The sequence below is a fragment of the Vulpes vulpes genome, chromosome 16 (assembly GCF_048418805.1).
Source record: "Vulpes vulpes isolate BD-2025 chromosome 16, VulVul3, whole genome shotgun sequence".
In the NCBI taxonomy this organism is placed as follows: domain Eukaryota; kingdom Metazoa; phylum Chordata; class Mammalia; order Carnivora; family Canidae; genus Vulpes; species Vulpes vulpes.
The window spans coordinates 14860999-14884500 of NC_132795.1; the positions used below are offsets into that span (position 1 = coordinate 14860999).

Here is a 23502-nt window from a genome sequence, read left to right on the forward strand (position 1 = left end):
GTGACATTTGTCGGAGAACCTACCAGCTTTCGGGGATGTTTATTACTTTCACCCTAAGTTGACTCAATTTCCCATTTATCAAAATGGCTGTACTGCCATCTAGAATTAAAGCCAACAGGGAAAGAACAATCTGTGATTCTACCTCATTCTGCCAACTTGTTCTTGAAGCTACTCAGGTCGCGTTCCTCCCCACAGATTTTCATTTAACCTTTGACCACCCTTGTCAGCACTTCTGCTTAGTAGTCGTAGTAGTAAAGGGTACAGTCTTACAGTGATTTGTGACAGACTGTCCTCCTACATGAAGTCAGATCATTTAACCTCGCCAGCAGTTTATCAAGAACAAAGGGATCAGCTGAAAAGTTGACCTTATGTAGTGGATTAAGGTAGATGATGAAAATACAGCAGCTCTCAGGCTTTAGAGTATTGCTCAAGCGGAGCAGCTAAGGTCTTAATTTTTTAAGATTTCATTTATTCATGGGAGAGAGACAGAGACTGAGACACAGGCAGAGGGAGAAGCAGGCTCCCTGCAGGGAGCCCGACGTGGGACTCGATCCCAGGCCTCCAGGATCAGGCTCTGGGCTGAAGGCAGACGCCCAACTGCTGAGCCACCCGGGCTGCCCAAAGTCTTAGTTTTAAACCTGATGAAGATTTGGCATATTTCTCACTGAAATGTGACTTTGAAAATAGTATCCTAAAATGTCAAAATAGGTGGGTTGTTTCTCTTTACAGCGAGGATTATTCTAGTTCTTCCATTTTCTTTCCTAGGTTTTTTTTTTTTTTTTTAAAGGTTTTATTTATTCATGAGACACAGAGAGAGGCGCAAGACACAGGCAGAGGGAGAAGCAGGCTCCATGCAGAGAGCCTGACATGGGACTCGATCCCACGTCTCCAGGATCAGGCCCTGGGCTGAAGGTGGCGCTAAACCGCTGAGCCACCGGGGCTGCCCTCTTTCCCAGGTTTTAACTGCTTAAAATCCTCACGTTCTGTTTCTGTAGCTTTCCTGTAATTCCTTGCTCTCCGGTGTATTTTACCTTTCCTTCTGGTGTGCTTTTTCCTCTTGGCACAAGGAGCCGTTCAAAGATGCCGTCTAATGTGTGATGCCTCTGAGTACTGTGGCCAGTGATTTTAAGTGTACTAAATAAAGGCCTTTCGGCTGAAAAGAGCAAAAGCCAAAGAAATACATGATGATACTAACTAGAGACAAGGGTCAAACCAAATCACGAATGGTCAGTTTGAAAATGCTGTCAAGACCCTACTCACGGGTCAGAGCCGACTCAAAGAATCCAAGTTAGGCAGAGATGGAATGCTACATGAACCAAGAGATGGGGTACAAACACACTAGCCGGATTTTAATTAAAATAGAGTTTATTAGCTTTTAATATAAACATGAGGAAGAAAAACCACATAAGTTGTAGCATTCTTTTCAAAATAAAACTGCAATCAATCAATACTTAACTCTCCAAGCTCCGAACTCCATAAACAATGTTTTTTGAGGTGGTAGATTGTAATATTTGATATACTGTTACGTATCATTTATGTGTCTGTCCTTTAAAAATGATGGAACCTGCAGCACTCAATATAATATGAAGCCTTGCTATACTGAGAGAAAGTATCCCTGGCCCAGACATGCTAGGTAGGTTTTACAGGCAAAATTCCTAGATTACATTTGAGAAGGCAGGAGAAAGATTTCACATGGTTAGGAACACTGATCTTTTTTTTTTTTTTTTTTTAACATTTCAAGTTTAAGTGACATCATTACCAATCTCCTAGAAGACTGATTACTTAACTCCCTGCCCTTTAAAGCCTGAGGTGAGGGTTCCTCTTAAACAGCAGGACTGGAAAGAGACCCCTCCAGCCAGGTTAACCCCTTATCATTTATGTGTCTGTCCTTTAAAAATGATGGAACCTGCAGCACTCAATATAATATGAAACCTTGCTATATACTGAGAAAAAGTATCCCTGGCCCAGACATGCTAGGTAGGTTTTACAGGCAAAATTCCTAGATTACATTTGAGAAGGCAGGAGAAAGGTTTCACATGGTTAGGAACACTAATTTTTTTTTTTTTTTAAACATTTCAAGTTTAAGTGACATCATTACCAATCTCCTAGAAGACTGATTACTTAACTCCCTGCCCTTTAAAGCCTGAGGTGAGGGTTCCTCTTAAACAGGACTGGAAAGGAGACCCCTCCAGCCAGGTTAACCCCTTATCATTTATGTGTCTGCCCTTTAAAAATGATGGAACCTGCAGCAATCAATATAATATGAAGCCTTGCTATACTGAGAAAAGGTATCCCTGGCCCAGACATGCTAGGTTTACAGGCAAAATTCCTAGATTACATTTGAGAAGGCAGGAGAAAGATTTCACATGGTTAGGCACATTAAAAAAAAAAATTTTTTTTTGACATTTCAAGTTTAAGTGACATCATTACCAATCTCCTAGAAGACTGATTACTTAACTCCCTGCCCTTTAAAGCCTGAGGTGAGGGTTCCTCTTTTTTTTTTCTTTTTGTTGTTGTTGTTTTTGTTTTTTGTGTTTTTTTTTGGTGAGGGTTCCTCTTAAAAACAGCAGGACTGGAAAGGAGACCCCTCTAGCCAGGTTAACCCCTTATCATTTATGTGTCTGTCCTTTAAAAATGATGGAACCCGCAGCAATCAATATAATATGAAGCCTTGCTATACTGAGAGAAAGTATCCCTGGCCCAGACATGCGAGGTTTACAGGCAAAATTCCTGGATTACATTTGAGAAGGCAGGAGAAAGATTTCACATGGTTAGGAACACTAATCTTTTTTTTTTTTTTTTAACATTTCAAGTTTAAGTGACATCATTACCAACCTCCTAAAAGACCGATTACTTAACTCCCTGCCCTTTAAAGCCTGAGGTGAGGGTTCCTCTTAAACAGCAGGACTGGAAATGAGAACCCCTCCAGCCAGGTTAACCCATAGGCTCGAAGAGCTGTTTCAGATCACCTACTTTCAGATCACTACTATTAAGAGTCCAGTTCCTTTCAGTTATTCCATGTGAATTACCATGGCTCTTCATAAGTTTTACCAAATGTAGAAAAAAGAAACTCAGGTGGTCAAAAGAGGTGAACAGCAAAGCCCCTACAAAGAACTATTTTAAAAAGGGGAGGGTACGAGGCATCTCTCAAGTCTTAGTACAATTTTAAGCTTTGATACTTGTGGAAGTATAAATGCTACCGACTTACAAAACCCCATTTGAAAGTGTAGTTATGTCTTGTAAACTTACCTAGTTTTGTAAATTTTAGATACTAGACTTTTCGTTTTAACTATTTTTTTGTTCCAGCCAGCATTTGCCATCTTCAAGAGGGGCGACCATCGAAAAGTCTAGTATCTAAAATTTACAAAACTAGGTAAGTTTACAAGACATAACTACACTTTCAAATGGGGTTTTGTAAGTCGGTAGCATTTATATTTCAGCAGTGCCCTGGAGGGCCCAAGCACACTATATTAAAGCTTAAAGTTGCACTAAGATTTTCACCTCCTTTTCACTATCTCTGCTTGTTACCACCGGACCACCATGTTGGCTGGAATTATGAAAATATCTTTTAATACACGTATTTAAGAATGGAAAATCATCAGAAAATGAGAAGCACCATTATAGTTCACAAGAAATGCAGCATGGACCCAACAGAAGTAGATAATCAATCGATAACATACTTTCTCCGTTTATGATTCTCAACATACTAATATGCTAATAAGTAGTGCTTGCAAAGAATCTGAATGACAAGTGTTACTCAGCAGCTTTTTGGTTTAAACTGATTGCCAATAATGACTAGCAGCTTCAATGATAAAATAGGGAGAAAGAACCCTTCAATACCTAACAATGCTACAGTCTGTTCCTAAGTGGCTTTATGAGTTGTTAGGAGTCCCATGTTTTCATGGTAATACTGCATTGATTCTAAAGAAATATGCAGCAATATTGGGGGAGAGGGCAAGAAAAAAAATAGGAAAAACAAGTCATATAGTTAGTGTCTAAAAATTTGAATTAAAAAAGAAAAAACCTCTCAGCTCATAGCTATCAGCCAATATAGTAAGCAAGTATCTGTGTGTGGGTTGGAGCTTTTGCTTTGGAGTGGTTTTTGTAACTCTGTTTACATTAAAAAGGACAAAAGAGTGTTGCATTGACAAAGTCCCGTTCTTTCCTATGAGCATAATCCTTGTGGTCCACGAGTCTCTTGAATTCGAGGTCTTTCTTTTAGATGAAAATATTAACTTGGCTGGTTTGTGAGGAGGAGAGGTGGTTATTTCTCCAGTCCTTGTAGAATGAGGGGTTCACGGTGTTCCAACCCCTCCCACACCTCCCTTAAGAAAGGATGGCATTAGAGCGCTGAATACCAATGAAATTATCAGCGCTGAAAGACCTTCTCATAGCAGCTCGAGACCAGTCTTTGTATTTGTCTTCACACAATCTGGAAATGGCCTGGGAAAGTCAATCAAATAGAACACAAGAACAATTAAAAAAGAGGGTTCCAGCCTTTAAAAAAAAAAAAAAAAAGCATCACTGATAAGCCATATAGTTACTGCTACCCTGGATAGCGGGGGTCTACACACCCAGGTTCTGAGAATGCTACTTCCTGCCAATTCACTAAGGTGTAATATCCTTAAAAGGCTAGGATTAGATTGATGGGCAAAGAAGAATTTGCTTATTTACAAACTGGATTCCAAAAATGTCAAAGGTATTCTGACGGGCTCCTAACAGCAGTATCACCTGTTCCCGGTACACCTGTTCCTTCAACGTAATGAACATACACCTGGGGGAAAATCAGCATTTACTCAGCCATCCAACTTCTAGGCTTCATTGGTTCTTTTATCCTCTAAGCGAATTCTAACAGGGCAGGCATGTCTGGGCTTTGTTGGAAGGCTGGAGGTCTAATGACCGAAGCACCAAAAAGTGCTATTTCACCTGCACATTAACCATCGCAGAAAATAACTTATTCTAAGCTATACCAAGGTGCCACAAAAGTGTCCATTTTAAATGTGTCTTGAAGTTTCAGTTGTGAATCACTTTGCTGTATACTCAAAGTCATAAACCATAATGACTTTGTCTCTTATTTGTTACCATTCCATTAAAAATCCATGAACTCTCTACAGCAGTACTGGAAACACACATTGTACAGTCTCTCAGGTGAGCCTCTCAGGTGAGCCATGCTTTCTCTACTAAACTCATGGGACTGACCTGTGTTATCTGTAGAAAACACTGGCATGAATTTGCAAACTAAGTAAAAAACAGTTAAGAATGGTGGATAGATTATGTACATAGATATGATTAGGGATATAATCAAACTATCCACGTATGATTATATGGAAGGGTAGAGGCTCAATGGGAAAACCATTACCATTAGGAACAGGTTAAATTTGAAAAAAAAAAAAAAAAAAAAGGTTAAATTTAAGATATTCTGAACTATGGTTACAGAAGAAATATCTGTATTTTTTTCATAATGTAAGATCCTCATATAAATCATAAAAGATAAAGGGAATCTGCCACCAAAGGGTTAAGCTCTTCGATGTTTTTTTTTTTTCTTCGATGTGTTAATTTAGAAGCTTTCCATGTTGCTAATCACTGCTTAATGAGATTTAGCCACAGATGCTGGTTTTGGTGGCTAACAGAAAACCCCGCCTAATGATTTCACAGCCTTACCTCTAGGTTTTGTGCTCTTTCTTTGCTAAGAGGAGCAAACAGAAAATTCACGTTGTTGTCATCTGCTAAGGAGCGAAGGTCAAAGTAGTATTTGGCATAAACACTGGAGGGAACATTAATATTAAACTGAAGTAGCTCCAAAAAATGCCTTTCCATCTCATTCCTAAGGGAGGAGACAACAAAACCAACACAAGACAATTTTAGTCAATCGGGCAATCTTCAAAAGTCTCCTTCTGAGCTACTAGGAGGCTCTAAATTCTGTTTTGAGACAAATAGAGGCTACCCAGTAGCTCAGTAAACTCACGCTCAAACAAGGTACAGCTATTTGTGGTCCTTTCTGCATCCCAGCACTTTGAGTTTGGGACAAGGGGGAAGAGGTTATGGCCCTCTTATGCACTCCTGCTGCTGACTCAGGGGCTCATTCTTCAGAGTTCCATTAGTGCAGCTGTACGATTCAGGCTCCAGGCTCACTCACAAGGCCCCACTATAGTGATCAGATGAAAGGAATGATGTATGCTGTTTATTAGCTCTGAAGAACTCGCAGACATTTTCACCGGGCCGATAACAGGAAGGGGCTTATTGAAGTGGAGACGCGCCAACAAAAGGAGTGGGCACATCACCACGGCAACAAATGGATCCATCGAGAGCCACTGCTATTATCTCTGAGGGCGAAAACTCTTGAAGCAACAAGGATTCATCTCAAATAAATAAATAAATAAAGCTAGATTCGATGGAAAGGGGAATCCCCTCCCCCGCCCCAGTACATGGGGCTGTGTCAAAGGGCACACATAAATGCAAGTTTCCCCTCACCTTAATCTTACTACGGCAAGAAATTGTCACTAAGACAGGCCAGGATGCACTTTTTAAACTCTGGAGGGCAGAATGATCAAAGAGATGCCTTGGCTAGACTAAACTCACTATGATCTGACCTCTGGTAGAGCACTGGACTCAAACAGCCTTTCTCTCGGGTTGGGAATGCAAGCCCGAGATGTGTCACCACCCCTTGCCAGAAGAGAATGAACACACCCGCAGGGGGCGAGTTCAAGAAAATAGGAAAGAAAAATGTTGGGAGTAGTCCTTTGCTCCACGTGACCACAGAAGCTCACTTGTTAAATGTTTAAGTAAATAAATATAAAATTTGCCACTTTCACAGTAATCCTTTTAAAAAATTACATAAAAATACCTGAACAAACACAAAGGAGCTTACTTTATAACATTTGGTTTCTTGGTTTTAAAGTTTTAATATTTTATCCGTTGGACAGATCAACAAATGTTGATGTTCTCCTCTCCTATATGGTACAGGGAACATTCAGAATATGAGCAGAGAGGAGGTTTGCATTTGTTGAATTTTAAACCCAATTGAACCTACTTCCAAATTTAATTTCCTGTTCATATGGCTGTGAGTCTATAGAAATGTAAATCAGATAATGTTTTGATAATCAGCTAATCAGGACTTAATTTACTAGAGGAATAAATGCACTTCACGATCCCTTTTATATTTTCTCCACTAATACATTTTAATTGTGTGGAAATATAGTACTTCATAGGATTAACATGTCTATTAATAAAGGTTTAATCACTGGAGAAAAGCCTTATGCCTATAGAATATGCATCTTCTGGGTTTTTTGTTTTTTAAATAGCCAAATGTCTGAATAGCACACCATTTACAGGCACAGCAAATCTTCTGAATAGCAGCTGCTCAGTTTAACTTATTCTTTTGAAGGGGAACATATTCTAAAGCATGGATGTTGGAAAGTTTGAAGAAAAAGCTGAAAGACACCAATTTTTCAATTTAGACTCAAAATGAGACTATTTCAAATGGAAGTCAACAGCAGGGAGATAAAACAAATGTGTATTAAACACATTTGTTTAATACAAATGCTTTCCAATTTCCAAAGATGATAAACAAAAGCAGCCTATTATAAACCTAGCTCCTGGTGCTGCTCTGTTTGTACACAAAATGTATTATTAGGGAAGCGGTCTTCCTGTAGCTAGGCACTGCCACCCCTGCTCCTGGAAAGTCACTCTTAGGAGCTCAGACACTTCGCAGCATGTGCTGAGGTTTTCACTAGAATCTGTCTCAGCCAGCTGCGTTGAAGGTTTTGAGAAAATTTCAGCTGTCACCATGGTAGGGCTAGTGTTCACGATTGCACATTTTTCTTCCTTCAAGGAACCAGAGTTTGCAGACTGATGACTGTGGTGATCAAAGTCACTTTAGCTCCTGCAACTTCCAGAGGTACTTTGATTCGTTTCCAATTATTTGCCATTACATCATTTGCTACCATGGCTGCAAGCAGCATCTCTGGGCCCACTCAGTTTACACTACTATCAAGAGCCACCCTGACAGCCACCAATAATCCCCTTCTCCTAGTCACCTAAGTATCCTCACTTCAGTTGTAAATATGCACTTTGGTAATTCTGAATGACAATCTTATCTAGAGTAATGGGCAAAGGTAACAAAAACAAACCTGCCACTGCCTGCCATGATCTTAATCTTCCCATGCTGTTCTGTAGAATCAAGACGTGTTCTTCCGCATTTTCCCCAGATGCCACCCACAAAGACATACATACGTTTTCACTCTCAGGCGGGCACCCTGAGAGCGTCTACTGGAAATACTTCACTGGCTCATCCTGCTTATCACCCTCAGGGCCCTCATGGAAGTCAGGGTGGCCAAATCGAAAGCCCTCACTAAGTCTGGTGTTTCACTCCCGTGTCAGCATGCCACCTGTGAGGAACACCCTCAATGGCTAACAGAAGGCCCCGCAAAGCACTGCTGTGGTTCCGCAGTGCCCCAGGAGACCCTCAACCACCACAGGCACGTGGTGACATCCTAGTGATGCTTTTTGGGACAGCCTGAGAAACAGGAGCTTCCTAACTCCTCAGACCTATTTTTAAGCAGGTGCAATACTCCTAGCAGGGGAGGAGGCAGGAGCACTGGGATCTGAAACCTTCATACACGTGGCTACTTTTGTACCATGGTTTCTGGAACAACAGAACTTCAGATAAAGAGGAGAGAAAGACCAGCAGAAGCTGACTCGAGCTGAAGGTATAACCTCTCACTAGTCTGGAGACCCTAAGACCTTAATAGTGGCCATTTATTTTAAAGGTCAGCACGGGCCTCTTAAAAATGGACTGGAACTGGCACACAGCCTTAAGAAAGCCATGAAGATACTTATAATACTGTGTTGATAGTAAGCCTGTAAAATGCCAAAACCACCAGAAAAATATACTTCAATTTACCACACACATTATTAAAACAGTAACACATCAAGACCTACCAATTAACGATGGTGAACAGGAATTGTCATACCACAGCCAGATAGGAAGGCTGTAATTTTTGCCTATTTCAGTTCTCTGCCCAATGTAACCTTTAAAACTGCTTCTTAAAATGTAAACTTTACCGGAGCAGAAGCGGCGCTGGGAAATGGTTAGAAGTTCACCCAAACCTTACAGACTCACATGTCCTCAACTGTAATGTCCTTCAGGATTTGGCAGTAGTCCACATTCCATACAGCCTGATCGTCCCAAACCTTGGAGGCAAGAAGAATGGCTCCCAAGACAATTCTTTTCCAGTTAGTGGGACAAATGTCGATCTCAGCATAAGTTAAAAGCCTTTCTAAGTAAACCTGCAAAAGTAGAGCACTGGTCTTTGATTTTAGTTCAGTTTAAGTGCTGTGATAAGAACTGTTAGGAATGACAGATTGCATCTGTTTTTGACATGCCTTTTATTCTTACAAAGGTCTACAAAGACCTGGCTCCGCCAGCCAAAGCCAGCGGCCAGGTCACAGCCGTGGGTCGGATACTTCTGTTGCCTACTCTGCCCATGTGAATTCCTAGCCTTGGTCACAGCAATGAATGGATATCTCGGTGAAGGGCATCCTGAGCACAGGCACTGGGTTGTTAACCTTCCCATTCATAAAGCGAATTGATTCAGTACAACTGATTACAGATTCAAGCTGTTCAATGAACCCGAGTGCCTGCCCCGAGCACGGTACCCTACCTGGCTGGTTGTCACATGGTCATTGGTCATCTTCCAGATGACCCGAATACGTAAAACCCCGGGTCCTAGGAGCATGTTTGCCTTCCCCCTTCCACAGCAAGGAGTCCTTCTGCGGCACAAGCCCGAAGATAAAAACTGGTGGTCAAGAGAGCCTCCCAGTGGCTGCCGTGTGGTGCAGCAGGACAGGAAGTTCAAACAGGTGTGCTTGAGGCCGGTCTTGCCGACTGTCAAGTATTCCTCTAATATCTGGTGTCTTTTAAAGAAACATCCGTGCAAAGGCTAGTCCTCCTCTTATTCCCTCATCTTCACATCTCCATTATCATTTCACAATAATTTGTTTCTGTCTTACGTAACCTGCAGCTTAGTCAATTCTGCCGCTTTTAAAGTGCTAGAGACCTGCCAGGTTCTGCAACCCTGGGACTCCTCTAAACCTGCCGTGAGAGGACTCCCCCGGATTTCTTTCCCCTGTTTCAAAAGTCTGCTCTATAGAGACCTGGGCGGAGTTAACAGCTGAGGAAAGATTACAGAGGTAAGCCCTGATTTGTTGTTACTTCAAAGGGTGCTCTGCAGAAGAGTATATATGCCATTTGACAAGAAGAAAAGTCCCATTTTAGAGTGTTTATCATCTGAAGGCTGTCAGACTGCCAGTCAGATTTGCCCATATTCTCCAAACTCGACTGTTTTCAAAACAAATGGTTCTTAGAACACTGTATGTTCTTAGTGAAATTCTGCTCCCATTCCCCTCAAACTCATGAACCTCCCTACAGGGCTCAACTCCGTACTTTCTGGGAAAGCACTTCTATAACACTGGCAATCTCTCAACTTCCTATCATCGTTACTGGCAAACTTGGAATCCGCCCAACCTCATTTACCCCCTGGCTCTCCTGTGTCAGTAGGAATGATATTTCCTTCTCACTGAAGTAACTCTTCTTTCACTTGTGCAGAACTGTTCACACAATGTCTTTTTAAGAGTTTTTTTTCCTTCTCTGCCAGAGATCTTCCCCAATATGAATGTATTTATATTGCCCACGGGCCCCCCTCCTCTTGTTTTGCTCACAGAAAGTGCCCCATGCTGGCTTCTCATCTCCCGGTAGCCCGCCGCCTGCCGCTAGACTCCCCAGGGGCCTTCACCCCAACTCTGCACTCAAGTCTTCCCTAGTAACCTAAAGGGCACTGCTACTGGCCTAGCCCCTGACTTAAGGCCTTGGCCTCCATCTGACTTAATCCTGTTCCAATCCATCGGCAATTTTTGTTACCTCTACCTTCATCAGTGATTTGACTAATTTCTATTTGTCACTTCGCAGCTGTATCACGGTCACTGCCTCCTTACCTCTCGTCCTCTGCTCTGACTCCCACTACAGTCTATTGTCCCCAGAGCAGCCAGGACAGCCTCTTAAGAGCACTTCATACCCCTGCTCAAGGTCTGCCAGAGGTTTCTCATCAAACAAGTTTCCCATCTTCCAAGGCCTGTGAGCTACTGGCCCAGGAAGATATGGCACTGCCCTTCTGGAACCTCATCTCCCATGTTGTTCCTCCCGTTCTTCATCTGACCACTGGCCACTTTGCTGTTCCATGAAAACACAAGACATGTTCCCATCTCCATCTTGCCCTTGTCCCCTCTGCCTATAAGGCCAGAGCTCATATCTTCATCATGTGGGTCATGGTTTGGGTGTTACCCTCCTGTCCTGATCATGCTATCTCCAACTGGTGCGCCCCTTAAACCACTTTGCCCCTTCATGCTGCCTTCTCTTCTCAGGATTTAACCACTACCTGAAATATTCAGGTAACGCTCATTTGAAAAAACAAACAACAAATCTCTTCCTCGCTAGGATATAAGCTATATAAAGGCAAGAACTTTATTCCACTTGTTTTCTTCTCTGTCCCCAGGACTCAAAATAGTGACACAGACTAGGTACTCAGTGGGTATGGAATGGGCAACTGCTTTTGGCCTTTTCACCACTCTCTCCTTGAACCTCTCCGTCTTGGCATCTCTTTTACTATTCCCTCCTGGTTCCTACCACTCTAGCCTCTCCTCTGACAACTTGTCCTCTAAGTGCTGTTTGTCCTTACAGATCTAGCTTCTATCCACTTTTTATTCTATCCTTTTCTCTGCATTTGAACAGCTACTAGTTAATTCCCTACCTCTAGCTTGGATTCATGCTCAGTTCCACATATTCAAGTGATGACTAGACAGTATCACTCTGTCTCATGAGTATGTCATGCTTAACCTGTCTACAAAGAATTCCCCCTCTTCCAACCCAGCTGTTCTCCCTTCTGGCATCACCTTTCGGTCCATAGGGGAGTATGACTCTTGCCTCCCTCCAGCATGGGCTAAGCACTCCAAATGGTCTGTAGTTCAAAGACACGGCCCGAGCACCCACTGATGGGTCTCTACTCAAAAGCACAAATCTCCAATCCTAAATTCTAGCTGGATACTAAAGGAGTACAGGCGCTGACCTAAGTATTCTTTCCCTCTAGACCATGCAGTTAACTTCCTCTCTGAGTGTGCTATAGGCAGGAGTAAAAATAATCCCAGCTGCCTTCCACTTAAATAGGATTTATTTTTCAAATGATAAAATCTTACCACAGGAATTCTGTATGGATAACGTGAAGGTCCCTATATGGCTATAGCTTAGCAGGCTAACTAGCAAAGCCTTTCCAAGTACTTCTGGCACTATATCCCTGGGCAGATTCACAGGCAGCCACAAGAGGACAGCAGGGGTGGATTAACATGCATCAAGCAAGGCACAGAGAATTTAAGGCAATAGTTCTCAATCAGGACACATGTTAGAATTGTCTGGAGAATACAGGGATAATCTGGGATTCAGCTTAGGGCTATATCAAAGGAGTCTCCACCTCTGGACCAGATGGTTTTGTAACTGCCTACCTACCCTATCCCTAGCCCCCCAGCACACCTCCTATGGATATACCTGTGTGCACTGTGTGTACATTTGTGTGCTGAGGTATGGATGGAGAAACCAGAAATCTCTTCTGCTGCCTTTAATAGCAATTCTTTTGTGATGAAAAAGCAATAGCAATGTTTTGAAGAATAAGGAGTACATTATTAAACTCGGATGTGTGTATTTTTACTTTTGATAGGTTTCTCTTAATAAACTTCTGATGATCATTTCAGGCACATACTTCTATGTGAAAAGCTGGACCATACCCTAGGCATAAGACAGAAACAGAAGAAAGAAGTAGCTTACCAAAGTTACTATTGCACATTCAGCTGTTAGCTGTGCAGCACTGAAAAGAGTACGAACAAATCTGTAAATAAATTTGTGTTCAGGATCATGCTTAAAGTATTCCTCTGGAACCTTTTCTCGCTGAAAGAAGAAAAAAACGCAGTGTAAGTATCCACTGAAGAAAAATACTTAAGTGCCCGTAACACAGTAGTCTTTATACTCGGGCCCACATGCCCCGTAAGATAATTTTGATTGGATGACATGTCTTTTAGTCTTTTAAATATAAACAATGGGATCATAATATACCATAGCAATTCAACACTACCATCTGTTAAAGAAAAATATAAGCATGACCTCAGAAAACGTATATATATATATTCCTTTCTAACTTCCCCCTCCCAGAATTCTATCCAAACGTAAGTTATTTTTAGGCTCAAGAGTCTGGTTGATCACCACGTTACACTTCTCTGCAATCAACTTTGAAAAAACATTTTTGAGGTGCCTCAGTTGGTTTTGGCTCTTGGTTTTGGCTCAGGTCAGGATCTCGGGGTTGTGAGATGGAGACCTCACATCAGACTCCAAGCTCAGCGGGGAGTCTGCTTGAGATTCTCTTCATTTCCCTCTGTCCCTCCCACACTTGTGTGTGTGTACATGTGAAATAAATATTTTAAAAATCTCAATTCTTAAAAAAATCTTTTTTCAGTTTCCTGTAACCATTAAGACTGTGCTGACCTATGCAATAGTCACCAGTCACATGTGTCTGTAGAGCACCTAAGGAAGCAAATTTTAAAATTGCTATTTTAAAGGATTTAAAATTTAAGTTGTTTTCTAATTTTCTTCACAGAGATCATAACATATGTTAGGTTTATTTGCAAATACTTATATTGTTTGTGGTTTATGAAAATTATCTTTTGAAAAGATATACTTTCTGTTATCTGGGGACATTTACTCACTTTAACTCACTAATTCTACAAAGCTGCAACTCAGTTCTTACTCTATCATATCCCCTATGCAACATTCCCTTGTAAAATGATTAGATACAACATGGGGTAGGGAAGAAGACTTAAGATGATTTTTTACTTCAAGCTGGAGTAATTTTCTCCTAGTAATTAATTTCAAATCAAATCAGCATGAAATAAAGACAACTGCATGAGAGAGAAAAATACAACTTAATAAAACTGACACTGTGAGTGGTAAAACTGACACTTACTGTGAGTGGATGTGATCTCTCATCAAAAATATCCAAAGATCTATTTGCATCTCTATAAAATAAAAACATGCGTTTAAAAAATTATTTCAGGAATTAACATCTTAGTAAATATCTGCTGGGAGTAGAGAGGGGAGTGGAAGAAGCTTAACCTTCAACAAAGCAAATCATTTTACAAATTCTTTTGCATTAAGAGGGAGGGATTCCTCACCACTGTGAAATCTCTTCTACAGTGACCAGCCAAGCCAGAGCGGACTTTAAGAATACTGACTTTCCCTAGCAGGCAATGCTAGTAAACCAAATATATTTTCACTATTCTAACCCCACAATGGAATATACACGAATATTTATTTTATAAAGCAGTAGTGGTGGGCAATAAAGTCTTTAGAATTTAATAAATGTGATTATGAAATTCATGTTTTCTCCGTTTTTTTCTCTGTAGTTCTCTACATGTTATCACGTATTTCTTGTTTCTCTTAAATAGGCTGAGTTAAAAATGTAATTTTTTTAATTTTAAAAAAGATCAGTCTTTCCACTAAAAAGATCACACTAACATGTTCTGCTCATTTTTATTTTTTTAAGATATTATTTACTTATTCATGAGAGACACAGAGAGAGATAGAGGCAGAGGCAGAGGGAGAAGCGGCTCCCTGCAGGGAGCCCAATGTGGGACTTGATCCCGGGGACTCCAGGATCACACCCGGAGCTGAAGGCAGATGCTCAACCACTGAGCCACCCAGGCTTCCCTGTTCTGCCCATTTAGACACTGGTTCTCCAGGTGTGGTCTGCAGGCCTCTAGGGCTCCCCTTTTCAGGGGCCCATGAAGTAAAAAATGTTTTTATAGGAATACTAACGACGTTACTTGCTTATATACTTCTGACATTTGCAGTGACTATATAAAAAATAAAAGGGAGTAAAACTACTTGTTTCTTAGCATGAATCAAGGCAGTGGTGCCAGCTGTACCTAGTCATTCTAGTCTTCACTGCCACTTGCAGTTGAAAAAATATTCTGCTTTATTTAAGAACATCCTTGATAAAGCAGTAAGATTTAACAGTGCTATTAAACCTCTATCCTTCTAGTACTCTGCATAAGTAGAAAGTATATACCAAACACTTCTGCATGCTGAAAGACAGTTAAAGGAGAAGCATGTGTGACTTAGCTGTGAGCTGAACAAGCCACTTTTTTTCACAGAGCACCAATCTTTATTTTTAAAGTACAACTGACGGTCATTCTCTTAAAAATGAACAAAGTGAGGGGTGCCTGGCTGACTCAGTGGGTAGAGCATGTGACTCTTGATCTTGGGGTCATGAGTTCAAGCCCTATGTTGAGTATAGAGTTTACTTAAAATTAAACCTAAAAAATCTTTTTTAAAAAATGAACAAAGTGAGCCTGAAACTTCAAGAAAAATAACTTAAATATTTGTTGCCAATGATAAAATCCAGGCTATCAAGCTAAAAGAAAAATCAGGATTTTGGAAAATTTGTACCTTTTACTGTGACCTTCATCTATTGTGAGCTTGACAGTTTCTCAATACTTAAAGACTCTTCTGATAAGATGGGTGGTGATACTAACAAAAGTGATTTTTTTGACACTGTATGAAGAAACCTGAACTAGCACTTTCCAACTGACCGATTCATATTATAAAACCACATAACAGGGCAGCCCGGGTGGCTCAGCGGTTTAGCGCCACCTTCAGCCCAGGGCATCATCCAGGAGACCCAGGATCGAGTCCCATGTCTTCCTGCAAGGAGCCTGCTTCTCCCTCTGCCTGTGTCTCTGTCTCCCTCTCTCTCTCTCTCCGTTTCTCTCATGAATAAATAAAATCTTTAAAAAAATAAAAAAAATAAAACCACATACAGGTAAAAGATCCAATCAGTGTGCAAGATAGATCAATGGGTTCCATTAGAGTACAAGTTCACTGTTACGCTTTAAAATTCCATTATGATTTAAGAAATTAGCACTTGTGGACTTTTAGTAAAGTATCATAGAATATCCACAATTATCTGAAGCCTTTAAAAGTACACCTTTTTCCAACTACATATCTGGGTGAGGCTGAGTCTACTCCATATTGTTTCTTCAAAACCGATCACTGAGGACAGGATATGAAAATGACCTGTCTTCTATGAAGCCAGGTAGTAAAGAGATTTGTAAAACTGTAAATCAATGATATACTTTTCACTCAACCTTTTATTTTGGAACAGTTACTTTTTAATTTAAAAAAAAAATTTATGTTACCACTGGGGTTTCCAATCAGTGGAGATTCTGTTCCCCAGGGTTATCTAGAGACACAGTGTGGAGGGAAGGAGACGTGCTACTGACATTTAGTGAGTAGAAGCCATGGGTACTGCTAACTATCCTAGAATGCACAAGATGACCCCCCACAACAAAGAACTATCTAGCTCAAAATTTCAATAGTGCCACATAAAAACCCTGTTCTAACATACAGTAGATTTAATTTTTAAAACTGAAATTTAATTTCTAATATGGTAAATATCAGTATAACCCACCATCAACAAATACTCTTTGGGTCTTCAGTAATGTAATAAAAGCACTATATAAGTTTAATAATACCTATATTGTTACCTAACACTTAACTTGATATCTCACAAATTAACTAGCTGGAATAAAAAGATTTTAAAAGAGCTCACCTGTTCTTTATGTGGTAATATATTGCTAAGGTCACACTGTGAAAGGAAAAAGAAAATTGTAACAATTGATGTTATGTTACCCATGAAGACTTTTTTAAAGGGGTTGGGGGAAAGTCAGGATCCTTCCAGGGGCCCAGGCGCCCTGAAATCCTCTTATTCAGAACAGTTCGTATGTGCACTTTCCCTCGTTTCAGTTCTTTGGCTTTTGGCAAAAAAAAAAAAAGGATTACCAAACTGCTAGATTATACGCTGTTAGAAGATCTGTTTTGGTCCACAGTTATATATAAATTATTATACATTTTCCCTGTCATTTGTCCTTCTACCCACAAAATGTTTCATCCTTCTAGATAAGCTTTATTGTTTGTACACACGCTTAAATTTAAGCCATACAGTAATTTCTGTATTAAAAAAAAGAAAAAAAAAAAAGGTTAGGCCCTGCATTTCAACTGATTTAATTTACTATCCATCAACCCGCCCACTTTCCATTATTTCCATAAAAGAAAATAATTAAAGTGTTTCATATCAAATAAAATAACTTAAAATCATAATTAGAAAATTTAATAGCAAATATAAGAACCCACAAAAACAATAGTAGATATAGCTATCCCGAAATAAGCAGTGCTAACAAGGCAGCATAATACTACACAGAATAATATTTAATGACAGGTATTTCCAAAATAGTTTAAATAAAATATTAATGAACAGATACACTCTAAGTTACTATATTCTTAAGTTATTCACAGATGTTTTGTACTAGGCAACAAAGGAGTTCTCCTAGTTAAGTTAAATGCTTCCCTTTGCCCTCAGTATCTACAATGAACCTCAAAACAATTGAGGGAAGGCAAATCTGAATTTTATAACTAGGTCTATAGAATATGAGCACTTGCGAAAAAGGCCTCTAATGCTATTAGCATCGAAGATGGATACTTCTATAGTGCTTCAAACAGTTTCAATCTTTAATTTGATTTTAAAATCACAGAATCCAAGTTCTATGATGAAAAGGACCACTAAATCTTAGATAGCATTTAATTAAACAACCCATTTTACACATAAGGAACCAAGGCTTAAAAATAACTTGCCCAAGGTCCCACCAATGGTCAGAAGCAGTTCTCTTTCTCCTACACTCTAACCAGGCAGTGGTTCTCCAAGCTTGGCTGCATGCTAGATCACCTGAGGAGCTTCAAAAACTGCTTGGCTTCCACCTCCAGATGTTCTGACTTAACCAACACTGGATATAACGTGGGCATCAGAAAGGCTTTTAAAGTTCTCCAGGTGACTGCAATGTGCAACGAAATCTGGGAATGAATGAGTCATCCCGGATACTTTCGTACATATAATTATGTCTCATATCCTTCCTCCTCCTAGGCTTGTGAGAGTGTGGTAGGAGAGGAGGAAATACATGTATTTTGAAATAGAGATTTTTGGAAAATGTTGCATAAATGATTCTAATAAGCTCCCCCACACTGAGAACAATGTGCTACCCCCAATGTAAACATTTTTCAGAATCATTCCTAAAAGCCAATTTGCCCTACTTTCTCAGTAAACCTTTATTTTATCAATAAATATACTAAATTATTTTTAAAACTTAATGAGAGTAAATTAAGTTTATTGTACTTTCACAAATTAGACAAAGCTGGGAAAAACAAGCATGAAACCTACTTGTTTGAGCAAGGTTAATCTTTAAAACCACTTTTGAATTATAGTAAAACATCAGAATCTTTTGAATTCAAAAGCTGGGGACTCTAGCCAAAGTAGAGTTTTTTTTGTTTTTGTTTTTGTTTTTTTAAACACATGGATTTAGTGTCTTGGCTGAGTAAAAGCATTCAGTGATTACTTGCCAGGTGCCAAAACTTAGGATTTTAGACTTTTGGGGCTCGGTTTTTGCTGAAACACAATTTGATCTCAACTACTGTTACAAAGGAGAAAGTTACATTAATATGATTGTGAACTTGTGGTTTTTAATTAAAGTAAAAGCTACTGATAATTTAATTAGCTGACAAAGCTGGTGCATTAGAAGCAAAATTAAGTTTATAAGCTAATTGTTTTCAAGACTGAAAAAAAAATTAAAGATGAGGATATTAATATTTTGAAGTAGTGTTCTGGAAAGTCGACATTCATGTCCCAAAGAGATGTTAAAAATGTTCTTTGGCCCAATCTCGAAGTCCAGAAGGCTCTGCATGTCCAGGTCTGTTTTTTCTCCCTCTCTTAAATAAACTTGAAAGGTTCATCTTAGACTGTTCTGAAAGTGCAACTCCAATTTTGGATTATAAGGTGCTCCCGGAAATTAAGGAATAGTTTCCATCATCACAACACTGTTCATGTTTGCTGAAGTATAAACCTGACCACAGCTATGTTTCCAAAACTATTTCTTTCATTGTTCTCTGCTGTAGTTTTCTTATATATGGACTGACATAGTGTTCTGGAGATATATTTCTATATCTATGCACATATATAAAATAAAAATTAAATAATCTATTAACTTATAATTTTCAGTTGAGCAAAATTTCATCCATAAAGAAATTAAGCATAAGAATATGTTCCTTAAGATTGGCTTGGTATATTTTCCCCCTCTTCGGGAGAGAGAAAGGAGAAGTTAACTTTCATACAGAAATAGTGCAGGAAAAAAATATGCACCATGGGGAAAATCTGACAAAAATCCAATCAAATTTAAATGCAGATACTCTCTGGTGCCAGTAGGGGGCAAACTACTCCTTCTTTCAAGAGTAGCATCCAAAGTAACGCACATTGTGTTAGGCCTATAATTCATAAAGAAATGCTTTTTTCTAGAAACAGCCAATGAAAAGCGCCTCTCCTCCTCATTATGTTCAACAGAAATGTATTAAGTAAGAAGTGTACTTTTTCTGGGACTTATTTGCTAGCTGGCTTTCCCTTCCACCATGCACTCTAAGATTAAAATGGAAATTAAAGAGTCACAGAATTTAAGTCCTTGAAAGTAATATAAAATTGACACCAGTTTCTTAAACCTGATCATTTAAAAGGACAATCAAATGACTGAAATGACCAAGTATGGCTAGGATGGTTTTAGCATGAGGGGGTCTGTCACTCAGCCCTTGGCAACCTAGTTGTACTCACCATTTTATTGTGGTTCTAAGATTAGGTTGGCTGACTGTGCTGTCATCTAGAAATATTGTTGAGCATGAGCTATACTTTTTAGTAAGCTGCCCTGGAGATACCTGAAGGGGAAGGGAAATAGAAGAAAATGTCACAGTAAGTTAAACCTATAAAGTGTGTTTTTTCCTCGGTTAAAATGTCAAACGATAAAGCATTAAGATTTTTCTTATACTTCATGAACTGCTTGAGTGTGCTATCATGTGCAGCTCTAGGGAAACCCAGTGGATACTCTAACCTCCCACATGAGATATAAGGAATGGGTTATAAACTACTGCCCTTGATAAATTATCTATTACCAAGTCTGGCAAGCACCTATTATAAATTCCCTTTATAATAATTTAAGAAGCTTAAAATAAGATTTCAGTGTTTTTTTCTTAAGTAATGAAGAGCAGCTGAGATTTTCTATTTCTACTATTCATTTACTACAATAAAATGTAATGCCTTACATAATACTGGTGCAAGAACATTTTGTTGCAGAAAATGAAAGCCCATAATAAATGTATCAGTTCAGGAGACAGTGTGATGAATCAAATGTTCTTGAGTCAGAGGCTATTTGTGCCAGGGTTTGCTCTATCACTAATAAGCAAGAGGGCCATAGGTCTCTCCGGGTCTCAGTTTCCTTATCTGGTGGACAAGAGAGCATTCCTTTAAGAGTCTCACATCCAAAAAAATAGATAAACTAGCTTATGAGAACTTAACTTTAACCTTATGTTTAAATAAGACTGCCATCACATTACTCAAGTGATAACCTCAGAGTACTCTCCATTCATTTAAAATTTTTATTAATTCTATTCTGTAAGTTACTTGACACTCATCTCAAGTTCCTGCCTCACTCATGCTGGTTTCTTTGCCTACAATGCCTTTTTCTTCCTCCTTGTCTGTCCCAGCAAGCTTGACCCCATTGACCTCCAGGATACCTTTGCCAGCAGCCACATCACAAAACTTCTCCTTTTTCTGTATGCTCATACTTCTAATCTGCCACTAGTTAGTGATATCAATTGCTTGCAGGGTGTTCCCCTCATAAGAAAGTAAACTCCAGGGAAGGGAAGACTCTTACTCCACCTACCTCCAGCTACTACTGAACACAGAATCTGGAACAAATTAGTTGTTCAATAAGTGTCTGATAAATTATTTAAAATCAATTACAATTGGAAGGTAAATCTTACTACAAATCAGTGAGAATTTATCTGCAATGTTGTCAGAGAGGTGACAATGAACTTCTGGAGACCCTCCATAGAATAAACCATCTTTAAAACACTTTAGAAGTATCCATTTATCTGTGAAGAGCCTGAGTATATACCAACAAATACTGAAATAGCCTAAACTATGTTAAGATAATTCTCTTCCTTAATGTAAGACCAATATACAAATTCCAGTCACTCTAAGTAGTTAAAAATAATAGCAGCATTCAATACCAAAGAATATCAACAATTTAATGCTTGGTTTTGTTGGTTTTTTTGTTTCTATTTTTTACTAATTCAGATGAGCCTTCCTTCTTCCTATTAATATAAAATCGCATTTGCCGTGCTGTCACACTCTCCTGTCAGCATCCCCCTCCTATACACGACAGATGGGGCAAGGAAAAAATCTAGTTGATACTTTTTAAGATAGAGCATTTAAAAACTGCCAGTAGCCAATAATCGGAAATATCCACGTGGTATATAAAAACACCATTCTGCTTATTTCAGATATTTTCCTGCAAAGCCATTTACCTCTTATTAACAAAAAGTTCCAGACATTCTATTTTTGAAAAGAATCACTAAATTCTCCTTCAAGCCAGAAATGTTCAACTCCATTTAGAACTGTTATGCTCCTTAAGCTATTCAGTTAATATGTTATTTTAATACTCTCAAATACAGCATGAAAAATGAAGGTTAACTAATTTAAATACTTTTGCTCTAAATGGAAGAAAGTTTTCTTTCAGACCACGACTAGTAAGGTGTATATGGTATATATTACATCATAATAAAAGTAAATTCTGGGGAGTCATAAAAAGAATAGGAAGAAAACACACCAAAATATAGACTAGTTGGTAGAGTTCTAAATTATTTGCTCCCACTTTCCTCCCTTGAATTTTTTTCTATTATGAATATATATTAGCTTGTCTTTGAAAATATTAGTGTGAAACATTTAAAAATTTTAACTAGATGTGATCTTACAGCCATATGGGGGGATGGGGCTAGTGGATCAGCAACTTAAGTCTATTACTGGCTAGATCCAACCAAAGAAACATTCAACACTTCTCATCAGTCCAGGCCTACTTCTCGGTATTCAGTAATACTGAATACTGAATACTGAGTAATACATTCAGCTAGAGGGCAGTAGAATTAAGTCTCTGGGCAAAGCCTAGATACATCAGCTATAATTATTTATTAGCTTAAAATTAGCTGAAATTTTAAGACAATTGTCTTTTATGGTTAAAGGCTTAGGATTGCCAGCTTTCACAGCCCCGATAAACTACACTGACAAACACAGGGTTATAAAATGCAAATACTAAAAAAACAAAAAACATCAAATAGCAAACACAGTATTGGCAGCTTGGTGTTCATAGATATTATTTCAGTTGGTTACTAGGATAGACAGGGACAAAAGCAGTATTTATATTCATTCATTCAGCACTAACAGAATAGATGGACTTTTACAATCTTTAACACAAAGGTAAGGGGTTATTTCACAGACTTACGGTTTAATGGCAAAAACTAGAAAATAATCATACATAGACATCTGTGGGGAAATCACAACCCAAATCTTACCATCAAAGGTCAAACATCTGTTGAAATCCTGCCCCCCACCCCCCCCCCCCCGCCCTGTGGGCTTGCCCATTGTGCCTACTGCTAAAGCTCACTTTTGTGTCTCCCATTTTCACAGGACAAGTTCTTTTTCCTAAGACAACTTAGAAATTTCTAACACTATGCATTAATGAAAACTGCTTCATCCATGTTGCACATTAACGGGACAATATGACAGGATGCATGGTTTGAATTCTTAATCAAGGCCTTAGTAGAAAAGTGCAATATGCTAATTACAGGTATAACTGAAAATACTGTCTGAATTAATAACAGTAATTAAATTGAATAAACACTTTAAACTCAAGTCAATCAGAGAAAGACAATTATCGTATGATCTTACTCATAAGTGGAATTTAGATTTACACTTTCAAAACACATTCTGAGTTGAAGACATGGTGGACTCATCACAAATCTATTTCTTCTCCCCCTCCTTTCAGAGTTATACTCAACATAGGATATAAATAGCAGGTGCTTTTTTAATGTTTGAAAGGTGAAAAAACTAGACAAAGGAGTGGCAACTGACACAGCAGAAGAGACAGCACAAGCTGGATGCCTACAGAGACTGGGACAGACAGGAACAAGAAAGCCAGTTTGTCTTACAGAACCTCAGGCAGGCTCAGAATTCAGAGTCAGCCCCCAAATGCCCGCAGTGAGGCCCATCATTTAACATGCCCTGCTCACCTGTGGTTCTTCCAATGAGACCTTAGACACAGGCAGGGATCATGACACATTTGAGAGAAGACTCCAACAAAAGAGATCAAAATGGGAAAAGAATTGATGGGAATGATAAAATTAAGCAAACAAAAACTTTAAAAATTCTTAAAAACTCTAAGATGTAAATGGCACTGGTGAAAAATAGATACTATAAAGAAAGATAG

At 39.1% G+C, this 23502-nt stretch overlaps 1 protein-coding gene across 3 annotated transcripts in view; it reads right to left on the reverse strand.

Moving 5' to 3' along the window:
• Positions 1-1347: 1347 nt before the first annotated feature.
• Positions 1348-23502, reverse strand: part of CCNYL1 (cyclin Y like 1) — a 38187-nt gene continuing 16032 nt past the window's right edge. For 2 of the 3 annotated variants that reach the window (XM_026002263.2, XM_072741043.1), the window contains 7 exons: positions 19797-19897; positions 16704-16739; positions 14058-14109; positions 12869-12988; positions 9122-9288; positions 5662-5824; positions 1348-4443 (listed from right to left, as the gene is read on the reverse strand). In XM_026002263.2, the coding sequence (XP_025858048.1) occupies positions 4327-4443; positions 5662-5824; positions 9122-9288; positions 12869-12988; positions 14058-14109; positions 16704-16739; positions 19797-19897 (756 nt within the window). In that variant the 3' untranslated portion in view covers positions 1348-4326. The remainder of the gene's footprint in view (positions 4444-5661; positions 5825-9121; positions 9289-12868; positions 12989-14057; positions 14110-16703; positions 16740-19796; positions 19898-23502) is intronic. The other variant, XM_026002265.2, reaches the window with a different exon arrangement.